This window comes from Apodemus sylvaticus, chromosome 10 (assembly GCF_947179515.1).
Source record: "Apodemus sylvaticus chromosome 10, mApoSyl1.1, whole genome shotgun sequence".
NCBI lineage: Eukaryota > Metazoa > Chordata > Mammalia > Rodentia > Muridae > Apodemus > Apodemus sylvaticus.
The window spans coordinates 35,728,015-35,751,344 of record NC_067481.1 but is presented as its reverse complement, the minus strand read 5'-3'; the positions used below and the strand labels follow the sequence as shown (position 1 = coordinate 35,751,344).

Here is a 23,330-nt window from a genome sequence, read left to right as displayed (position 1 = left end):
CAGTTCACAACTGCCTGTAACCCCAACTCTGGGAGCTCTTGAGCCCTCTATTGGTCTTAATAGTAGACTTCCCTCACATGCACAGATTCACAATTTATTTTATTTTATTTTTTTAAAGAACTAAAGCAAGATTGACAGTGTCTGAGAAAAAATGATCAGGGTTGACATCTGGCCCTTACACATCCACCCCCTACACACACACACACACACACACACACACACTCCAGTGCACACATACAACCAACACAGTTCCTCTATAAGAAAAGGCCCACAGTTGGGCATTTTTGCATTTTAGCAATTCAAAACATATAAAATCATGAATGTCAGAGCCAGAATGTAAAGTACCAGTTTTATCAGGAAAGGATGTGGGGATTGCAAACCGGCCTGCATTTTGCTCTCCAGGCGGCATTCTCTGGGCTCTCTGAGTTACATCAGTCCCATAAAGGAGGAACCTTTGTCTAATTTCCACGAAACCCTCAAACATGTCCCACCACCACACTAAGTGACAGTCAAATTTTAATTTAATTTCTCAGCTTCTGCTGAGAGGCATGGAGTGGAGTTTAATCTGATATACAAGGTCACCCCACAGCCTTTCAGAGATAAACTGGAGGCTGAGCGCCCCAGCTCCATATCAAATCATAGCATTTGAGAATCTAGAGAAGAGGCGGGGTCCAGAGAGTCACGTTGGAGCCCCTCCTGGTCTTCGGAGCTTCTTTGTTAGCCCAAGGGAGGGATGAACCATTTCCCTTTTTCCATATTCCTACACCAACACAGGCAGTGGATGCTGCGAAGACAGAGGAGGCTGAGTGAGAGCAGACCCCTCCCCACAGTCACCCTGAGACACCTGGACCACCCGATTCTGATTTCTCTTCCAACTTTCTCAGTTCTCTTGGTATCATGAATTACACATACTCTGTAGTAGACCACACTGATACACACAAACACACACGCATATACACACATGCATGTATACACACATACACACATACACACATGCACACATGTACATATACATGCATGTACACACATGCACACATACATACAACATCCATATTCATGCACACATATACATACCACACACATATACAGACATACACACATACACACATACATACACATGTGTATGCATTCATACATACATACATACATACATACATACATAAACACACACACACACTGACCTAATAGTTGAGAAACACTATTTCAAGGAGTAGACTTGGAGTAGCTGAGGTCTTAGGGATTTCAGTGTACAGTCCTTGGCTCTGCTGGTTCTGGTCCCAGGACGAGGCAGAATGTCATGGCAGTGAGAGTGGAGTGTGCTGGGAGAGGTTCTTTAGACCTGGTGGCTGCCAGGGAGTGGGGAAAGGGCTACACATGAGATAGAACTGTCAAAGGCACATCTACGAGGCCCTTCTCCCTACATGCAGGCTCACCCTCTTACGGTTGTCAGAAACTCCCAAATAGTGCTACTGAGCATTGAACACTTGAGCCAGGCTGTGGGAAAGGGCAGTGTTCATAACCAGAATACAAGTAACACACACACACACACACACACACACACACACACACACGCATACAGAGACAGACAGACAGAGCAAGTTTTGAAGAGACAAAGCACGTGCATACATTTCCCAGGGACTATTTTATCAGACATCATTGAGAATTGCTAGGGTGTGATGCTAAGGAAGTGTTTTGCATTTTTATTGTTGCTTGTGAATTCTCCAGAGAAAATGACTCCCCTTTGACTTGCAGGAGACACCCTGGCCTGCTTACGTTGTGCCCTGCATCTGTCAGGAGCACATCCAGGGCAGGAGTCTGACTGCCCAGGTGTCCTCCTTCCTCACAGTGGTGCCATTGGGTGGTGTCACTCAAAGGATGGTCTTCTCGCTGCTTTGCTTTCAAGGTGGGCAGTATTGAGAGGATCTCAAACATTTGTCTCTGTTTTCATCCCAGCTCCCTCAACTCTTGCTCTGGGGACCTACTGGGTATTCTGCCATGGATACCACCACAAGTATCCCCTGGGTTACCTTGGTTCTTGAGGCTCCTGACCAAGGGTAGAATAGTCTTTCTTCCTTGCATTAGCCAAAACAGAACCAGGAACTTTCCAAATGAAGCCATAGTAAAAAATAAAAATAAAAATAAAACATAATGGAATGAGTACATTTTAGACACTCAAAATAAACACTTGCTCAATGAACGGGTACAACGCACGAGTGTCAGGCACAACTAAAGATGAAAGGATTGTGTGGTGCCATTTAAGGGATGCTCTTCTCGCTGCTTTTGTGGTAGACCATATTGAAGGTATCATCCCACATCCACCATCAATCTCTTGGAACAACCTCCTTCCACAACCTGAAGGGGAACAGTGTAATGCCACACTGAACATCCCCCCCCCCCATGCCCCAGTCACTGGGGACATGAGGCCCAACCTCACTGTACTGGATAGCTTTATTTCAATGTGACACAAGCTATAGTCATTTGAGAAGAGGGATCCTCAATTGAGAAAATATCCCCACACAATCGGGCTCTGGGAACTCTATAGAGCATTCTTTTTTTTTTTTTTAAGCTACTTAAATGTTTTAATGCATTTGTGTACGTTTCCCTTGTACATACGTTTCTTTTCAAGGAGATAAAGAGCCATTGTGAAAAAAATATGGAACGCTTCACGAATTTGCGTGTCATCTTTGTGCAGGGGCCATGCTAATCTTCTCTGTATCATTCCAATTTTAGTATATATGCTGCCGAAGCGAGCACTAGATCATTCTTTAAATTAGTGATTGATTGGGAAAGGCCCAATCCATTGTGAGTGGGACCATTGCTGGGCTAGTGGTCCTGGGTTCTCTATAAGAAAGCAGGATGAGCAAGCCATGGAGGGTAAATCTGTGAGCAGCACCCCTCCATCGCCTCTGCATCAGCTCCTGCCTCCAGGTTACTGTCCTATTTATGTGTCTGTCCTGACTTCCTTCAGTGATGAACCAGAGACATGGAAGCGTAAGCCAAATAAACCTTGTCCTCTCCAAGTTATTTTGGGCATCGTGTTTCATTGAAGCAATAGTCACCCTAACTAGGACACTCACCTAATCAAATCATCTCGTAAGATGTAATTAGAAGCCTGATAGGCTGAGCTAGGCAGCTGCAGGAAGTAAAAATCAAGTCTCAGTCTGGAACAACGATCCCCATTTTTGACCTTATGCAGGACGGTTACACAGGCAAGAGAAGATGAAGTGTGAAAGGAAGGAACTCATTCCTTATGGCTTCTTGCTCCCAATGGAGACTCTCTTACCCCTAGGAGATCCTTCTGTCCTTAATTATTTTTGTGGCATAAGTCTGTGGGCATGTTTGTCTGTGTTCCCATATATGTATGCTAATAGAATGTATGTGTATGCATATGGAGGCCAGAATTCAATGTTGGGTCTTCCTTGATCACTCTCCACTTCTTACTCCTTAGGACAAGTCTCTCATCAAACCTGGGGCTTAACAATTTGGCTAGGCTGGCTGGCCAGCAAGACTCAGGGGCCCTCCTATCTCTGCCTCTCCATCATTAGGATTATAGATGCATGCGACCATACCAGGCTTTTTCACATGGGTTCTAGGCTTGAACTCAGGCCTTCGATAGACTGAACCTTCTCCCTAGCCCATAGATTTACAAACAAACAAACAAACAAAACCCGTACTTTGGATTTGTCTGGGATGCAGCTTCCCTTGCAATGCAAACCATAACCTGTTCTCTTTAACCTAATGCCCTTTCACACTTGTATGGAGGAAAGATAGAAGAGTGTGGAGCAGAGGAAAACACACCAGTCAATCAGAAAAGGAATAGCCTTAAGTGGCTGTAAGGACTAAACTTACTGCAATTGATGAAGGAAATGGGAGGGAGAAGGAAGGTGAGCTATAAAGAGATCATTGAAGCAAGAGTCAGCAAAATACCACACAGTATATTCTACGAATCAAAATACAGCACCGAGACCCAAATGCAAATGTATAAAAGTGAATGATGGGGAAAACAAATTATTGGCCAAATTAATGGGTATTCAGATCACAATTTCCAAGAAATTGTTGCCTCTGAAAATAGGGGTTGGGGGGTGGACAGCAGCCAGTAGTCATCCTCTTATCAACCCTGTTGATTCTGGTTTTCACACCTTGGCTGTGGTGGACAGCCACCCTCACTGTCCTATCCCCAACATACACACTCGCATGCCTCTCTCACATCACAGATCATTTCTGGCCACTTCAATGCACGATTCAGCTGACACAAGAAACATGTCTGTGTCAAGAGTGATGAGCGGTAACTCTTCCCACATTCTATGTTCTCCACAGCATGCTCTTGCACCCTGTTTAGATTTTGACAGATGTATAACATCTGTCAAGATCTTTGGTTTAAGCCAGTTTGGTGAAGCCAAGACCTGAGAGTTGAGGTAGGACGTCTGTGGTCACTGGTTTGATGTGGAAGATCAGAGCTCCTACACAGGACTAGGAGTGCAAACAGTGTAGGTTCCGCCCCATGCTCTGGACTCGCAACAACAGAAAGTGTTTAGGAGAGAGGTGACACCCAGAAATAGTCTTCTAGGGGAGATGCCATCATGACAAAAGAGAAGTTTCCATCTGTCAAAGAAGGGACAAATAGACTATGGCTGTTCATGTACAAGCAAACATGTCTAGTCACTGTGGGAGTATTAGAATACTTTTCACAAACCTTAACCATAAAGGTGAACACTTCCTTTTTTCCTACAGAGCCAAGTCACTGAGTCCCTGGGACTGAATCTACTTAAGGGAGAAGAGGGTTGCATTGACTCACAGCTTCAGGAAATTGTCTCTCGTAAGGAAGGCACGGTAGGTGAAGTGACTTGGTCCTTAATGGCAAGAATGTGGGGTGGTGGGAACAAGGTTCCTAATTACAACGTATTGGTGCAGGGACTGGAGAGATGGCTCAGCAGTTAAAAGCTCTGGCTGCTCCTCCAAAAGTCCTGAGTTCAAATCCCAGCAACCACATCAGCTCACAACCATCTGTACAGCTACAATGTTCTCATATACATAAAATAAATAAATCAAACAAACAAAACAACATATTGGTGCATTGAGAACCTGAGAGTGCTGGAAGTTGGGGCTAGGATATAGTATCAAAGGCCTGTACCAATAACCTATGTCAGAGAGCTGGGTACTGGATCCCAAAGGTTCTACAATGTCCCAAAATAGATACACCAGTTACCAGCTGTGGTCCAAGTGTCTAAATAGCTGAACTTGTCTAAAACGGTTTAGACACAAGCCATAACAGTTACTAGACTTCAGAACAGATCCTTTACAAAGACAGGCTATGCAAGCATGCTTAATCTATGAAAAGAGAGGATGTATACATCCCAAAAGGACAAACCACAGGAAAGTGCCTTACCCATAGTCACTCTTTTCTACAAACTAGCAGATGCATCCCTAGTCTCCTCAATGCCGCCTGCATCTCCTGGTTCCTGAGGGTGTAGATCATGGGGTTGAGCATGGGGGTCATGACCGTGTGGCTGATGGACACGGCCTTGTCCATGGCGAAGGGGGTGAAGGGCCGGGCATACAGGAAAATGCTTGGAATGAAGATCATAGACACCACAATGATGTGGGTGGTGCAGGTGGACGCCGCCTTCCTCCTCGCCTCCCCTGAGTGTGACCTCAGCATCACCAGGATGACCAAGTAGGAGATGAGAAGGAGGAGAAACCAGATGACATCCAGCATCCCACTGTTTAAGATCATGAGTAACTCCAGGAGGGAGGTGTCCGTGCAGGCCAGTCTCAGCACTTGGGGGACATCACAGTAGAAGTTATCCAGGACATTGGGGCCACAGAAGGGCAACGGGAGCATCAGAGACAGCTGGATAATCGAGTGGACAAATCCCACAATCCACGCTGTCACCACCAGTACCACACAGTGTTGGGTGTTCATGATGATGACATAGTGGAGGGGCCGGGAGATGGCCACGAGGCGATCATAGGCCATCACGGAGAGGAAGAAGACCATGGCTCCTCCCAGGAAGTGGAAGAAGAAGACCTGTGCCATGCAGCCTCGGTAGGAGATGGTCTTCTTCTCAGAGAGGAAGTCCACCAGCATCTTGGGAGCAGTGACTGAGGAGAAGCAGAGGTCTAAGACAGCCAGGTTGCGGAGCAGGAAGTACATGGGTGTGTGGAGCCTGGGGTCTGAGGAAACTGTGACTATGATGAGGAGGTTTCCCACCACAGTCGTGCTGTAGACACACAAGAACACCAGAAACAGGAAGAACTGAAGCTCCCAGATCTCTGAGAACCCCAGGAAGACAAACTCTGACACCCATGTGAGGTTCCCTGGATCCATTGTGTCTTCTGCATGCACCTAAAGGAAATGGCTGACTGATACGAGTGCGTGCAGTGAATCCTTGCCCTGTTGGCATGCAGGGCTCTCACTGAGTTGTTCCATATGGTGGAGATCATCATGGAAAGACCATGATGTTACCTGCTGCCTTCTCTCTGAAGAGGTGACAAGTTCTGTTATACACATTCATGAAGTATCTTAAAGCTGTCCAGAAGGATATGCAACTTTTGCTCCCAAGATCCACACAGTAATGAGAAGACAGAGTGAGATGCTCTAGAATGACCTTCTTCAATTGTTCCTTTAGTTTCTTTTTTCCCCCAACATTAACCAGGAATGGCTAACTTATTTCTTTGGAATTGCAGTTCTGATGTGTGAAGCTGGGAATGGAAAAGGCTTTCTCTCCCAGGTTTTCTGTTAGAGCGAGCAGAACGACATACTTGAAATTCCTACAAACTGCCTAGAATAAGCAATCGCTCTCAGTGAGCCCTCAGTGTGACCCCATGCACAGCACTCTTCCCCTTCCAGCCTTTAGAATTTTGTGCTTGTGTTCACACAGCATTTTGACCATCGAGATATTAGCAGATTTCTCTGTGTCTGTTTTTCCAGGACTAGTCATAAGTTCTCAAAATTCATTTGTGCCTAGGAGTGGGCCTTAATAAATACTAGGCAATGCTTATTAAGGATCTGCTGTTGTTTGCAGGGTGGGTGGATAATTATCGAACATCTGGGTCCTTGTAGAATAGAGAAGCCTCTGCACACAGCTAAATGTTTGGTATAGAGTTGCTTGCCACTCCCTAAGACAGGAGCCTCTTGCTTGGTGAGGCTGCACAGGACGTGTGTAGACAACCGTGAGACAGAGATCCAGAGGCCCAAGTAAGCAAGCGATAGATGCTGTGTGTTGCTGAAGGGACACTTGAAGCACTTTTAAGAGGATATCACTTTTACAGGACATTACAAAAACTGAGAAATGGGGAGGAGTTAGAGGGGAGGAAATGGGAAGAGAAAGTAAAGGAAGAGTATGAGGAAAGGAAATATGATATACAGAGCAGGAGAAAGAGTAGAAAGTGGGAGAATGGGCAGTCAGGGATGGGCACAGACAGGCTGGTGTAGGGAGGCAGAGGCAGAGGCAGAGTGAGGGGTGCGGTCACCTAACTCCCCCGTCCAAGCTCACTCTTTCCAGCCTCTCTCCTCTGGTCTCCTGCAGTATTAGCTATGCAGTATAGCATATTAGCTATGGAGACCATTACCTTCCGATCCCCCACATCCCTGTGGGGTGTGGTTTCCACCTCACCCTCTCTTCTCACAGCTGCCTTCTGAATGAGTGAGACCATCATGAATGTGGATCTGGCTGTCTTCGATGTCTCGCTAGTGCCCGTGGCTTAAACCTCCACCTCATAGCGGCTCCCTACAATGCTCTGTGCATAGAGCTGCTATAGAAAAACATGTCTGCACACATGCATGCAACTCCCTGTCAGTATTTCTTATGAGGCTATAATTGTCACCTCCATTTACCTTTGCAATTATGTCACTTAGGACCTATTTGCTATCTAAAGAATGGACGCTTTCCGCATGGTTATTCCCATATCCTTGATAGTAGCTCCTTGATAGTGGTTTTTGTTTTTTTGTTTTTTTTTTGTTTTGTTTTGTTTTTTTTTTTGGTTTTTTTTTTTTAATGCCTGTGTGAGAGAATAAATTATTCAACTTTGAGTTCCAAAGACAGTTTCAAAACACTCCACTGTGGCACTTAGAACTTTCTCTGTGCCTCTAGTCAACTACATTTTAAATTCTTTAACACTGAACCTAGTAGTAACCAAAGCAACTCAGAAGTTGTTTCAATAACGTTAGCTAACTTTGTGAGTTAGCCATTAATAATGTAAACTTGTTGTATGCGGCTGCGTAGAGAATTTTATATGATTGTTCCTGAGATATGTTTACTTTTTCAGCACCCTGCCTCTGAATCCTAGGGTCAGTTCTATGCTCAGATGTCTTCACCTGGGCACCCACTATTGCTATCACATCATCCACCCCTGCTGTGCCTGTGGTCTCTAGACAGATTCTCCTCAAGTGCGTACCACTCACTCCTTCCTGCTGGCCAACATCTGCAGGCTCCTTCCAACCACTGACCTGTGTTCAGGAGACCCCTTCCTCTCACCTTGCCTCGGTCCAGCATGGACTTCACGGCTTTCATCTTCTTGAAGGTCCTTTGCCATGGCTTCTGTTTTCCAGTCCTTGGCCTTCCCTCAAGTGCGCTACATGTGTAGGACCCTAGAGGAACAGGGACTATTCCAGAGGGAGACCTATTGGACAGGGCTCAGGAGGCCAAACTGGGCTCATTCCTACTGAGGCCTGTGCAGCAGTATGGGACTTATTAAAAAAAAAAAGTTTCTCTATGTCTCAAAGCATGTGATCTCTGAGGGATCTTCCTTGGGGGCTCAAAGCACCAAAACACTGAGAATTTTGGAGGGTTTTTTTGTATGACTTGCTGACCAGCTTCTGAATGGGCAAGACAGTCTTCAACAAAAGGAGATTCTCCAGGAGTGTGAGAATATGTCTCTTACCCGAGTAATTCTTAACTTTGAGAGAATTGCTTCCCTATTCTACATTTTCTTATTGTAAAACTTTAATATTCTACTTTTAATTTAATTATATATTTTTATTTTTATCATTTATGTTTCTATCTGTGCACACACACATTTGTGTACACACACACACACACACACACACACACACCATTGTGTGCATACAGTGATTGAGAAAAACTTCCAAGGGTAAGCTTTCGTCTGTCATGTGGGTTGTCAGGTTCTGCAGCAACTGTCTTTCCCTGATAAGCCATCTCACTGGCCCAAAACTGTTTAGTGTGACACTGCAGCTACTGCCATGTTTATACGAAGGAATATAATGAAGCGTGAGGGACGTTTGTTGAGAAATACTTGGGCATTCTGATTTATTGTAGGTAAGAAAAACCTTCCCTCACTATTCACCTGGGATCACACAAGCTTAGAGACATTTCAGATGTAAAGTCACCCTATTTGAATCTCAGTCCCTGTTGCAAATTGCTAAGCGCTTTGAGAGTCTCTTCATTGCCGCTTGCATCTCCTGGTTCCTGAGGGTGTAGATCATGGGGTTGAGCATGGGGGTCATGACCGTGTGGCTGATGGACACGGCCTTGTCCATGGCAAAGGGGGTGAAGGGCCGGGCATACAGGTAAATGCTTGGAATGAAGATCATAGACACCACGATGATGTGGGTGGTGCAGGTGGATGCCGCCTTCCTCCTCGCCTCCCCTGAGTGTGACCTCAGCATCACCAGGATGACCAAGTAGGAGATGAGAAGGAGGAGAAACCAGATGACATCCAGCATCCCACTGTTGGAGATCATGAGTAGCTCCAGGTTGGAGGTGTCTGTGCAGGCCAGTCTCAGCACTTGGGGGACATCACAGTAGAAGTTATCCAGGACATTGGGGCCACAGAAGGGCAACGGGAGCATCAGAGACAGCTGGACAATGGAGTGGGCAAAGCCTCCTACCCAGGCAGCCACCACCAGCCCCACACACAGCCTGGTGTTCATGATGGTGACATAGTGGAGGGGCCGGGAGATGGCCACGAGGCGATCATAGGCCATCACGGAGAGGAAGAAGACCATGGCCCCTCCCAGGAAGTGGAAGAAGAAGACCTGTGCCATGCAGCCTCGGTAGGAGATGGTCTTCTTCTCAGAGAGGAAGTCCACCAGCATCTTGGGAGCAGTGACTGAGGAGAAGCAGAGGTCTAAGACAGCCAGGTTGCGGAGCAGGAAGTACATGGGTGTGTGGAGCCTGGGGTCTGAGGAAACTGTGACTATGATGAGGAGGTTTCCCACCACAGTCGTGCTGTAGACACACAAGAACACTAGAAACAGGAAGAACTGAAGCTCCCAGATCTCTGAGAACCCCAGGAAGACAAACTCTGACACCCATGTGAGGTTCCCTGGATCCATTGTGTCTTCTGCATGCACCTAAAGGAAATGGCTGACTGATACGAGTGCGTGCAGTGAATCCTTGCCCTGTTGGCATGCAGGGCTCTCACTGAGTTGTTCCATATGGTGGAGATCATCATGGAAAGACCATGATCCTACCTGCTGCCTTTGCTCTGAAGAATCGGGTGAGTATTGTCACATGCATTCAAGAGACAGTGTTTTAGTTTTGTATTTGTTTGCTTTGTTTCTGGAAACAGGGTCTTGTTATGTAGCTCAGACTATGGCCAAATTCAAGATCCTCCTGCCTCAGCCTTTCCAGCGCTGTGCTGACAGTGGTGTGGTAGCATGTAAAGTCCCGAAGATGCCTCAAAGCCACACCGAAGAGTTTGCAACCTGCCTGTCCAAATCTGCAAGGCAGTGGGAAGACAGTGAGCCTCTCTTAAGTAAATTTCAGGTTTTATTTATTTTTTATTTTATTTTATTTTTCAGGGTTTTGAGATTTCAGCAAAAGCAGGCGATGTGTTTTATTAGGATCCCACTGACAGGTTAGGAAAGTGGGAACATCAACCACAGAGCTTCTTTTTCTCATTTTCTGAGGGATAAATAGAAAGGCACACATAAATCCCTGTAACCTGTAAATGGAATAGTTCCCATACTTAGTGTGTTCTGAGGGCCCCGGTCTCCAGCCTCCCTTATTCTGGTGTTTACTTGTTTGTATCAGTTTTGATATATTTAACACATCCCAGTGTTAACAAACCTTTCGTGTTGTTAGTGCTTCCTCCTCAGTCAATCACGTGATCCTGGGAACAAGGATTTGGCTTACAAAGGCATTTGTTCTCAGTAGTGCCCAGGCCTTGATAACAGAGAGTATTTAGCATGACGCTGTGGGTGGGGGCAGGATGAACAAATAGTTCTAGGATGAGTAGTTTCTTGCCTTAGGGTCACTATTGCTGTGGTGAAGCACCAAGACCAAAAGCAATGTGGGGAGGAAAGGGATTCCTTCACTCACAGTTCCATGTAACAGTTCATTATCGAAAGCAGAGAGGGCAGGAGCTCAATCCAGCAGGGCAGGAACCTGGAGGAAGGAGCGGCTGCGAGGGCTGTGGAAGGGCGCTGTTTCCTTGGCTGCTCCTAATGGCTTACTTACAGAACCCTGGACTACCAGTCCAGGGGTGGCATCACCCAGAATGTTGGACTCTCCTCAGTCACTAAATAGGAAAGTGAATCAAGCTTTGGGAACAGTCGCAGAGGTAACGTACAACTCAGGAGCCCATTATATTCGTTGCAAGTCTATAAATCAAAATTGCACACTGTTAGAAAACAATACTTTAGTGGTAACCATTAACAAGAAGAGAGCATGAATATTAGAGAGAGAAAGAGAACGAGCAAAGAAGAGAAGGTGGCTGAGAGAGAGCAAGAGAGCATTGACTTTGAGGCTCTGCCTCATCTGAATAGAAATGCAGGAGACCATTCAAATCCTTGGATTTTTTTCTGATATGGTTATGATAAAATTTAGCTTTTATATGTGTGTGGGGGGGGGGGGTCCTGCAGCCAGATCTATGGAGATGCTTCCTGACATGAGGCTCCTTCTTTTCAGATGACTCTAACTGTGTCTAGTTGACATAAAACTAGCCAGCACACTAGTCAAGTCATCATCAGACATAGTAGGAGCCCGTCACATCCAGCTCCTTCCCACTCCTCAGCACAAAAGCCTCTTAATTGACAAGATTCCATAGGACATATACACAGGCAAGGGAGAGCTGGAACTGGGGGTGGGGTGGGGGTTTGTGGGGGGGGTTCCATAGGACATATACACAGGTGAGGGAGAGCTGGAACCGAGGGTGGGGGGGTTGGGGTGGGGGGGTGGTTCCATAGGACATATACACAGGCGAGGGAGAGCTGGGACTTGGGCGGGTGGGGAGTTGTGACATGAGAACTAGCTGCTAACTCCTGTTGGAAGAGGATTCGGAGAGCTCTTCTGGGGGCATGCTCACTTTAGCAGACGTAAATCTAAGACTAGAGAAAAAGGGACATTGCTGAATAAAAGACATTGGAATAGATGAACTGAAGGGAGGCAGCAAAAAAAGAACTGAAGTAATCGTGTGGGAAAGGAGGAAAGTAGATTTGTTAGGGTTGAAGAGAGGAGCTGGAAAGTGAGTGAGACAGGTATGGTGCCAGAGTGAAGACAAGTGTGCTCCCCATGCCTGCCCCATGCTCCTCATCCCTGCCCTGTGCTCCCCATGCCTGCCCCGTGCTCCCCATCCCCTCCCTGCCTCGTGCTCCCCATCCCTGCCCTTTCTCAGACTTCCCATGCCTGCCATACCCTGTGTTCCCCATTCCTTCCCTGCCCCATGCTCCCCATCCCTGCCCCGTGCTCCCCATCCCTCCCCTGTGCTCCCCATCCCTTCCCTGTCCCGTGCTTCCCATCCCTGCCCTGTCTCATGCTCCTCTTGCCTATTGTAATCCATTAGTTACTGGGTACCAGCATCTATCTTCTCAGCCCTGCTTATGTGGTCTTCTCCTCCTGAGTCCTTCCACACAGCAACCTAGGAGAACTTTCCAAACAGGGATGTGACCATGCTCCTTTCTTGTTGTAAAATAAAAAAGAATGACCATCTAATGCCCATAGCTTAAAACACCAATTCTAAAAGTGTATATAAAGTGAATATAAAGGCAGTGTAAATGATGTGTCTCCAACTGTGCGAGCAACTCCCACTCAGCATTACAGGCCAGGCCACAGGAATCACCTCCATATACAACTTTGTAATCAGTGCCCCTGTCACCCAAGAAACAATAGCTATCTAAGTTCCCTCATATACCATCCCTTCAACTAAGTCTGCATCTTTGGTGAGAACTCCTGTTTCCTTCAATAACTTCTGTTAGGAATCCAACCTAGAAACCCCCAGATGCACCTTCTCTCTGGCTCCTTCTCTGCATCCCCCACAAGCATCTACCCTGGCTCCACTCACACTTCCCAAGCATCTCTGGGGCCACACTGACCACTGTTCCTGTCACCTGCTTAACCGGACCTCAAACTCAGTGACAGGCTCTGTGAGAGCACCTGTGATTTACTAGTTGCTCACACAACATCTGCCAGCTTCCTGGAATGGCATGGAGGGGCCTTGCTCTGCAGACTCTGAGGAGAGTTGTGTGAAGGTTTTGCTCTTCCTCTCTGTCCTCTGCTCTCAGCATCCTCCCTCCCATCCCCCCTCCCAGCAGGGTCCATTCATTCTAAGATTAGTTGTTCCACGTGGAACCTGGAACACCTGTTTGCACCATCACAAGCCCCATGCCCGCTGTACCTCCAGTCTCCCCCACACTTCAGGCTGACTCTAGTCAAGTCTGTGCCCCTCACTCATTCTCACCTACCGACAAGGTCCTTCTAACAGTTGACCTGTGTGCGAGAGAGCAAAGCCCTCTCTCTCGCCATACTTCAGCCCAGCGTGGACTGTGTGGCTCACCCCCTCTGGGAGGTCCTTTGTTATGACTTCAGCTTTCCAGTCAGTCCTTGGCCACTGCTCATGCATGCTGCATGTGTGGACCCTAGAGAAACAAGGAATGCCCTGTGGGGAAACCTATTGGACAGGATTCAGGAGGCCTAGCTGGGCTCATTACCACTGGGACCCGAGCAGCAATGGGACCTGTTAAAAAGTTTTTACATCTCAAAACACATGTTCTTTAAGAGGTCATCCTTGGTGGCTCAAAATACCAAGCATATTAAGGATTTTAAAAATGTTCTTGATGTAGGGTTTGCAGTTTAAGGTTCATAAAGACAAGAAGTTCTTCAATAGGGGTTGGGGAGATTGCTCCGTGGTTAAGACTAGGTACTGCTCTTGAAAAGAACCTGAGTTCAGTTCCCATCAGTTCCCAGCACCCACAGAAGGTGACTCACATCCACCTGTAACTCCAGCTGTAATTTGAGAACTCTTGTCCCTGCAGGCATCTGTACTTGTGCATGCATGTGCATGAACAAGCTCATAATTTAAAATTTAAAATGGTATTCTATCTAAGACAGAGTTCCCTCCAGAATCAGGGAAAAGAAAACAGGATTACTCCTTTTAGTGGAAAGAATGGAAGTCAATTATTGAAGCAACTCACTAAATAAAAAAAAAAAAAAAAAAAAAAAAAACCTGACCTGGTCAGCTAAAAAATAAAATCATGTGCCACAAGCCACAATTCTGACTTCTAAGACTTCTCCTCCTCCTCCTTCCTCTTTTTCTTCTTCCCCTTCTTTCTCTCTCTCCACCTCTCCTCCTCTTTTTCTCTCTCCTCCTCCTCCTCCTTTTCCTTCTTCATCTTCTTTCTCTCTGGCTCCCTCCCTCTCTCCCCACAATCTTCCTCTTTGGGTTTGTAAGACAGGGTTTCTCTTTGTAGTCCTCGCTGTCCAGGCTGGCCTCAAACACACAGAGATCCGCCTCTGCCTCTGCCTCTGCCTCTGCCTCTGCCTCTGCCTCTGCCTCTGCCTCTGCCTCTGCCTCTGCCTCTGCCTCTGCCTCTGCCTCTGCCTCTGCATCAGCATCTGCCAGTCCTGGTATTAGAGGCATGCATCATTGCCATCTGGTAAAGACATATTTCTTGTTCTTTGATTGTTCCTTTCTAAAGTAGTATTCTAATCTTGTCTCATAGTTTTGTGAGTTTCTTGGTCTATCAGAGTGGCATTAACATTGTACTGTATTACCCATTGTCTGGTAAGAGCCATACCTTGTAACTTACCTACTACAATGGTATACCATGGATTGGATGACTTGGAAGCAACAGCCGTAAATGGAAGAAAATGATCAGACACCTATATAACTCCCTCCAAGGCTCAGAGAACAGCCAGAAAGGAAAGAAAGTAAACATTGGAGGAAGGGATGGAGTGTAGTGTAGCTATTTCCTCCCAATTGAATCTGTTCTATTCTCTCCAGAAGAGACCCAATAAACTGACAAAACATACTAGGCTCAAGAAGCCCAGAAAGTTACAAAAATCACAGGGCACTCCCCAGTGTTAAACATGAGCAGGACACTGTTTCTGGGAAGAAAGGACTCTCCAATAGAGCTGCCAAATATCATCCTGAGTGAGGTAACCCAGTCACAAAAGAACACACATTTTATGCATTCATGATAAGTGGATATTATCCCAGAAGCTCAGAACACTCAAGATACAATTCACAGACCACGTGAAGCTCAAGAAAAAGGAGGACCAAAGTGTGGGTGCTTTGGTTCTTCTGAGAAGGCGGACAAAATACTCACAGGAGTAAATATGGAGATAAAGTGTAGAGCAGAGACTGAAGGAAAGGTCATACAGAGACTGTCCCACCTGGGGATTTATCCTATATACAGTCACCTAACCCTGACACTATTGTGGATGTCAAGAAATGCTTGCTGAGCCAGCTGGTGGTGCGATGGTGGCGCACACCTGTAATCCCAGCACTCTGGGAGGCAGAGGCAGGCGGATTTCTGAGTTCGAGGCCAGCCTGGTCTACAGAGTGAGTTCCAGGACAGCCAGGGCTACACAGAGAAACCCTGTCTCGAAAAAAAAAAAAAAAAGGAAAAGAAAAGAAAAAAGAAAAGGAAAAAGAAAAGGAAAGAAAAAGGAAAGAAAAAGAAAAAGAAAAGGAAATACTTTCTGAAAAGAGCCTCATATGGCTGTCTTCTGAGAGGCCCTACCAGAGCCTTGCAAATACAGAGGTGGATTCTCGCAGCCAACCATTGGACTGAGTGTGGGGTCCCCAATGGAGGAGTTAGAGAAAGGACTAAAGGAGCTGAAGAGATTTGCAATCTCCTAGGAAGAACAAAAATATCAACCAACCAGACCCCCCAGAGCTCCCAGCGACTAAGCCATCAACTAAGGAGTACACATGGCTCCAGCTGCATATATAGTGGAGGATTGCCTTAGGCATCAATGGGAGGAGAGGTCCTTAGTCCTATGAAGGCTCGATAGATGCCCCAGTGTAGGGGAGTCAAGGAAAGAGAGATGAGAGTGGGGTGGGTGGGGGAGCACCCTCATAGAAGTAGGGGAAGGGAGGATGGAATAGGGGGTTTCCAGGATGGGGGAAAACTGGGAAAGGGAATAGCATTTGAAATGTAAGTAAAGAAAATAGCCAATAAAAAAAACCATAAAAAAATTAAAAAAACAAACCCTGCCAAACCTAAGAGGGTTGGGGGGAGGGGGTAAGGAAGTACACAGACTCAGCTTTCAAGAGTGTTCCCTGACCCTGGGCGAGCTCTTCGGTTATGTAGATACTCAGGTTCCATGAGTAAGCCTAGTAAGTCCCACAGGGTCACTAAGCTTTTTTGGTCTACCTTGATGCTCTGTCTAGACTAGATAGACATTTGTACACAATTTCCCAAATGACAGCCCTCATCTCACGAGCCACCAGATGTCAATTAGATTTCAACATGTGAATTTGGGGAGAAAACAAAAATTCAATCTGTAGCAGTTCCTGTGAGAAGAAAATGGGAGATGTATGTGTACAGTAAAAAGATCTCTAGTCATTTTTTATTTTTTACAGATTCAAGTACAATTTTCAAAATAAAAAATTCAATTAAAACATTTTTTTCAGGCTGGGCATGGCAGTGCATCCCTTTAGTCCCAGTGCTTGGAAGGCAGATGCAGGAGGACCTTGGGGAGATCTCTGTGAATTCGGGGCCAGCCTGATCTAATAGCAAGTTCCAAGACAGTCAGGACTACACAGAGAAGCCTAGTCTTAAAACATAAACACACACACACACACACACACACACACTGAGGGTGAAGAGACAGAGACAGAGAGAGTTTAAGTTGTGTTCTTTTTCTTGAATTGCCACTGGTTTTCTGAAGTTTCTACTTCTTTCTCCAATTTTGATTTCTTTAGTTGTATCTTAGTATCATTTAAAAAAAACAGTCAATCTATTTTTTAAGATTTATTTATTTTATGTATATGAGCACACTGTAGCTATCTTCAGACACACCAGAAGAAGGCATTGGATCCCATCACAGATGGTCGTGAGCCACCATGTGGTTGCTGGGAATTGAACTCATGACTTCTGGAAGAGTAGTCAGCGCTCTTAAGGGCTGACCCATCTCTCCAGCCCCTTAGTATCTTTCCTTAAAAACACTGTTTACTGATTCTTTGTGAATTTCACATGCACCACAACCTCACTCATCTCCCCATCCCTCCATATGTATACTCTATCCTTGCAACCTCCCCCACAAAAGAAAACAAAAATAAAAATAAAAATAAAAATAAATCTCTCCGTGGAAGCTGTGTGTGACACGGTGTGTCACAAAATATTCCTTTTGCCCAAACAGCTTAACTTGCAAATGAGTCGTTGCAATGAGCCACTGGTCTGGTTCGAGGCCTCTGGCTTCTATTAGACTATCAATACTGGATCTCCACCCGAACTCCTCTCAGACATCCCATTGTTACCCCATGTCATGGAGATCCTGCAGCTTTGGATCTGCGCAACTTGCTCCTTCAAATGCTCCAGCAGATCACAGAGAGGGTAGATGCTGGGCTGGGCCAACTCACAGCCGTGGACCTGGGCCTGGGTGGTAGCTGAGTTGGTCAGCCCCACTGCTCTCCAGTGCCTGACCCAGCTCTCTAGCTTTGCCCAGGTGAAGGGCAGGGCCAACTCTCTCAGTTGCACACCCTTGGGCAGGCTAGCCTTCACCAGGCTACTAGAACCAGCTCTCCAGTGCTGCCCAGGCAAGGTTGGGGGCTGCTCTCTGGGGTGCTGCAGCCAGCATGAGGGGCAGAACAGTTCTTGCTCCCTGAGTAGTTTGGGGGAGAGAGAGCAATATTTTAGCTTTTTTGAAAAGCTCTCTATTGCCAGGAAGTGGTAGCTCAACCCTTTAATCCCAGCACTTGGGAGGCAGAAGCAGACAGATTTCTGAGTTTGAGGTCAGCCTGGCCTACAGAGTGAGTTCCAGGACAGCCAGGGCTACACAGAAAAACCCTGTCTGGAAACAACAACAAAATCAAAACAAATGAAAAGCTCTATATTAATTTCCACAGGAGCTACCCCATTTTATATTTCTACAACAGTCAGTAAAGTTCCTGCTTTCCCCATGTTTCACCAGAATTTGTTGTGACTTGTTTTCTTTTAATTTTGTTTGTTGAGACTCGGTCTCACTCTGTAGTCCTGGATGTCCTAGAAGTCACTATGCATACCACACTAGTCTCGAACTCAAAGATCTGCCTGCCTCTGCCTCTTGAGTGCTGGGATTAAAGGCATGAGCCACTCCCAGCCTGGGATTTATTTTTTTGTTACTAGCCATTCTGACTGTTGATGGAACAATGAGATGGAATTTCAAAGTAGTTTTAATTTGCATTTCTCGGGTGGTTAATGATGTTGAATGTTTTTGGCTTGTGTCTGTCTGCGGTATGTATGCCTGTTGGTGTGAATGTGTGTGTGTTTGTGTGTGTGTGTGTGCTGACTACATCTGCCAAGTGCTGGCATCACAGGCAGAGTGTAAGCCCACTTAGTGAATACATGGGTGCTAGAGATCCAAACTCAAACTAAGAGAACTAACTACACACCCCACCCCCACCATGTGCCAGGATTAAAGGTATATACCACCACACTAGGTTTTATAGCCAAGTTTTTAAAATCAAATTATTTCATTTATTCATTTTTATTCATTTAATTTGTTTTTCAAAGTAAATCAGGTTGGCCTGGAACTCACTGATATCTGACCGCCTCTGCCTCTAGGATGAAACGTATAAGACACCAGTGCCTTTGTTTGTTTGTTTGTTGTTTTTTAACTGTCTGTAAAATACTTCATATGCATAGACTAGGGCTGCTCTCAGTCCTCCTCAGAGAAATTTCTTTTTAGCAGTGGTCAGCAGTTAATGCTGACTCAGCAGATCAGTGTGCTGAGAATAGATGCCTGTTAAGTGCTTGGCTTTAAAACCTTATTTATGTATGACTGATCTGTGTGTATGTGTGCCTGCACACCAGAAGAGGGCGTCAGATCCCATGATAGATGCTTGTGAGCCACCATCTGCTTACTGGGAATTGAACTCAGGACCAACGGAAGAGCAGCCAAGACTCTTAATGGCTGAGCCATCTCTCAGGTCCCTTAAGTGAGGCCAGGTCTCCCATGTTCACACCTTCAGGCTAGCTCACTTGTACCCACGCAACCAGGGCCAGCTCTACTATGCTGCCCAGGTGAAGTGTGGAACCTTTCTCCAGAATGCCATAACCAGGGAGGGTCAGGGCGAGCTCTCTGAAGTGTCCCAGCAGTGGGGTGGCATGCTAGCTCTGGGCAGCCCTTGAAAATCAATATGGCCCCAGGTTGTGGCCCAGACCAGGCACACCCACATGGCCTCTCAGAGGTGGGTGGTAATGTGGGCAGTGAAAATCAACACAGAGTCCTGTTGCTTCAAAGCCATGGACCCTGTCACGGCCCTCAGCAGCATCAGGAGCCTGAACATCACCATGGCCTCAGGCGGCAGAGCAGGCTATTCACATCAGACAACTGTTCCTCACCAACCAGTTCCGCCTTTCTTCACAGTGAGCCACTGTGAAGAAAGTGCTTCTCTTTCTCTCCTGTCTCTCCAACACATACTTGCTTGTGGTCGTGGCCCCAGTGCAGCACATGGGTTTCTAGGTATCTTCTACCTGGTAGTGGAAGTTTTCTTCATGTGCCTGATGATCTATATTTTGAACATCATGACTTGAACTCAAACCACTCAAATGCTCACCGGCTGCTGCGTGTGATCAGGGTTTGGGGATGTATATGCTGTTTTGTGAGAAGTTTCCTGTGTGACCTGTTGAAAGTGTAGATCTGGACTTTTTTAGCATCTCTAAATAAAATGCTTTGTTAGCATTCACATCTCAGAACTCCTTGGTAGCTGGGAGGACTGGGACAGAGACCCTCCCTCGGCCTGTGTGAGTTCTCAGCAGCTGACCTGTCCTCTTAGCTTGCCCTCCTACCTGTTGGCTTCACCAAGCATATGAATGGGTGACCCCAGTTCACAGTAGAATTTTCTTCTCACCGTCAGGATTTCTTACTCAAGACAATTGTGTCTCTTCCTGTTGTTAGTGAATGCCACACACAGACACTGTTGTTTGACCTGGAAAAAAGGCTAGACATTCCTCTGTCCTTCTCTGTATAGACTGATGTGACCACAGAGCTGGCCCACTGGGCCCTAGAAGAATTCTACTGAGGTTAGAGTTCATTGTAATAAGGCTGTACTTCAATTTCCCTCACATCCCCAAAGCATTTTACCTCCATAGTAGCTAAGCTAAGAGTTGACAGTTCTGCTGCACCAAGGGATGAATTGTACGCACAATTATTTAGATACAGATTTCCTGTTATGCTCAAAGCTATTTGACTTGAGTGATTGTCATCACTCTCAGCCCACAGGGAACAGATTACATTCATTTAAGAAATGATGTGTGTGGACTGGGGAGATGGCTCAGAGGTTAAGAGCACTGACTGCTCTTCCGAAGGTCCTGAGTTCAAATCTCAGCAACCACATGGTGGTTTACAATCATCTGTAATGAGATCTGACTTCCTCTTCTGGAGTGTCTGAAGACAGCTAAAAGTGTACTCACAAATACAAAATCAATAAATAAATCTTAAAAAAAGAAATGCTGTGTGTATTAAGATGGTCTATCAATGAAGTCATTCATCAACTGTTTCAATGTACAATGGTTTTGCTTGGAGGGTGGCACAGACATTAGGTCAGGGTAAGATTCTGGTTCATTGGCTGTGATAACTTTGAAAAGTATTCATCTCAGAAAAAGGGTAACTTCAAAATTGATACAATAATTATAAATATCAAGCAAAACATTCAGTCTCACTCTTTGCTGTTCTCTTATAAGCCATCTCCCAAATTAATTGTTTACATTTCTTTTGGTTGAATAAATAATTTTGAAATATGTAAGCTGTTCTGAAAACCATAGTATAGCATAAAAACTTCAAATAAACAATCCTATTAAAAGAGAGGCTGAGATAGGAGAAGCATGATTTCAAGACCGTTATGTGGTACTCAGCAAGACACTGCCACCTACAAACAAGCAGAAAGCATATATGGATTGTACAGTATTGGACATATCTCTCCAATTACCAAATTAGAGAGACCACTGGGTGACAGCCAACAAATTTCTACTTCCTCATATTTTTGAATTTCAATCAATTGGGATATGTTAATAATATTAATCTTCATATTAAGAGATATTAAGGAAAAGTGATTGTTACTTCCTGTTATTATTGTTGTTAGAGGTGGAAATATGCTTGTGTGGGTTTGTTGAAAGATTACTTTGGGGGCTGGAGAGATCATTCAGAGGTTAAGAGCACTGACTGCTCTTCCAGAGGTCCTGAGTTCAATTCCCAGCACCCACATGGTGGCTCACAACTATTTGTAATGGGATCCAACACCCTTTTCTGCTGTGTCTGAAAAGAGCATATATACATAAAATAAATAAATAAATATTTAAAAAAAAAGAATGAAAGAAAGGCTATTTTCTTGCTTTTTCTAGGGTGTAGTTTCCCTCCTTGTACTCGTGTTTTCCATCTATTATCCTTTGTAGGGCTGGATTTGTGGAAAGATATTGTGTAAATTTGGTTTTGTCATGGAATATGTTGTTTTCTCTGTCTATGGTAATTGAGAGTTTGCTGGGTATTGTAGCCTGGGCTGGCATTTGTGTTCTCTTAGGGTCTTATGACAACTGCCCAGGATCTTCTAGCTTTTATCATCTCTAGTGAGAAGTCTGGTGTAATTCTGATAGGTCTGCCTTTATTTCCCTTACTGCTTTTAATATTCTTTCTTTGTTTAATGCATTTGGTGTTTTGATTATTATGTGACAGGAGGAATTGCTTTTCTGGTCCAGTCTATTTGAAGTTCTGTAAGCTTCTTGTATGTTTATGGGTATCTCTTTTTCTAGGTTAGGGAAGTTTTCTTCTATAATTTTGTTGAAGATATTTACTGGCCCTTTAAGTTGGGAATCTTCACTTTCTTCTATGCCTATCATCTTTAGGTTCGGTCTTCTCATTGTGTCCTGGATTTCCTGGATGTTTTGGTTTAGGAGCTTTTTGCTTTTTTTTTTTTTTTTTTTTTTTTGACTGTTGTGTCAATGTTTTCTATGGTATCTTCTGCACCTGAGATTCTCTCTTCTATCTCTTGTATTCTGTTGGTGATGCTTGCATCTATGACTTCTGATCTCTTTCCTAGGTTTTCTAGCTCCAGAGTTGTCTCACTTTGTGATTTCTTTATTGTTTATAGCTCCATTTTTAGATCCTGAATAGTTTTGTTCATTTCCTTTGTCTGTTTGATTGTGCTTTCCTGTAATTCCTTAAGGGTTTTTTTGTATTTCCTCTTTAAGGGCTTCTGTTTACCTGTGTTTCTTTAACGGAGTTATTTATGACCTTCTTAAAGTACTCGATCATCATCATGAGAAGTGATTTTAGATCCAAATCTTGCTTTTCTAGTGTGATAGTGTATCCAGGTCATGCTATGGTGGAAGAATTGGGTTCTGAGAATGACTAGTGACCTTAGTTTCTGTTGTTTATGTTCTTACATTTGCCTCCCACCATCTGGTTATCTCTAGTACTACCTGCCCTCACTATAGCTGACTGGAGTTTGTCTTTCCTGTGATCCTGGTCAAGCCAGAACTTCTCAGAGTCAAGCTGTCTCTGTGATCCTGTGATTCTGTGATCCTGGGATCCTGAGATCCTGGGTGGGTCCGAGTTCCTGGGAGTCAAGCTGCCTCTGGGACCCTGAGATCCTGGCTTGACCAAGCTCCTGGGATCCTGGGCGTGTTAGAGCACCTGGGAGTGGAGCTTCCTCTGGGTGTTGTGGGATTGGCTGCGGAGTTTAAACCCAAAGTGTGCTCAGGGCACCAGCCCAAACTGGAAGGGCTAACATTTTTTGATGTGTGGAATTAACCAACTGGAAAGCGCTTGTCCCGGGTCTTCTGACTGAGACAGAGCCTCCTTGCTTGAGCTGCTCTCCTTGCCTTAGTCAGCTGCTGGTAGACAAGGGCGTCTCGCCGATACCAACTTCAGAAGTTGTTGTTGGTACAAGCCAGGTGGTGGTGGTGCACGCCTGTAATCTCAGCACTTAGGAGGCAGAGGCAGGCA

General features: G+C 45.4%; 2 protein-coding genes and 1 non-coding gene across 3 annotated transcripts; all 3 read right to left on the bottom strand.

Moving 5' to 3' along the window:
* Positions 1-2,647: 2,647 nt before the first annotated feature.
* On the bottom strand, positions 2,648-2,754 carry LOC127695768 (U6 spliceosomal RNA). Its single transcript, XR_007980115.1, has one exon. It is a non-coding gene; the product is annotated as a U6 spliceosomal RNA (small nuclear RNA).
* A 2,638-nt stretch (positions 2,755-5,392) lies between these two features.
* On the bottom strand, positions 5,393-6,328 carry LOC127694692 (olfactory receptor 4D2-like). Its single transcript, XM_052196286.1, has one exon. It carries the CDS (start codon positions 6,326-6,328, stop codon positions 5,393-5,395), a length of 936 nt encoding a protein of 311 aa, XP_052052246.1.
* A 3,033-nt stretch (positions 6,329-9,361) lies between these two features.
* LOC127694691 (olfactory receptor 4D2-like) lies at positions 9,362-10,297 on the bottom strand. The gene has a single exon (XM_052196285.1). The coding sequence runs from the start codon at positions 10,295-10,297 to the stop codon at positions 9,362-9,364; it is 936 nt and encodes a 311-aa protein (XP_052052245.1).
* Between the last annotated feature and the right edge of the window lie 13,033 nt (positions 10,298-23,330).

Bases quoted from the DNA above. Each gene is read 5' to 3' on its own strand.
- LOC127694691 (XM_052196285.1), bottom strand. From the start codon at position 10,297: ATGGATCCAGGGAACCTCACATGGGTGTCAGAGTTTGTCTTCCTGGGG.
- LOC127694692 (XM_052196286.1), bottom strand. From the start codon at position 6,328: ATGGATCCAGGGAACCTCACATGGGTGTCAGAGTTTGTCTTCCTGGGG.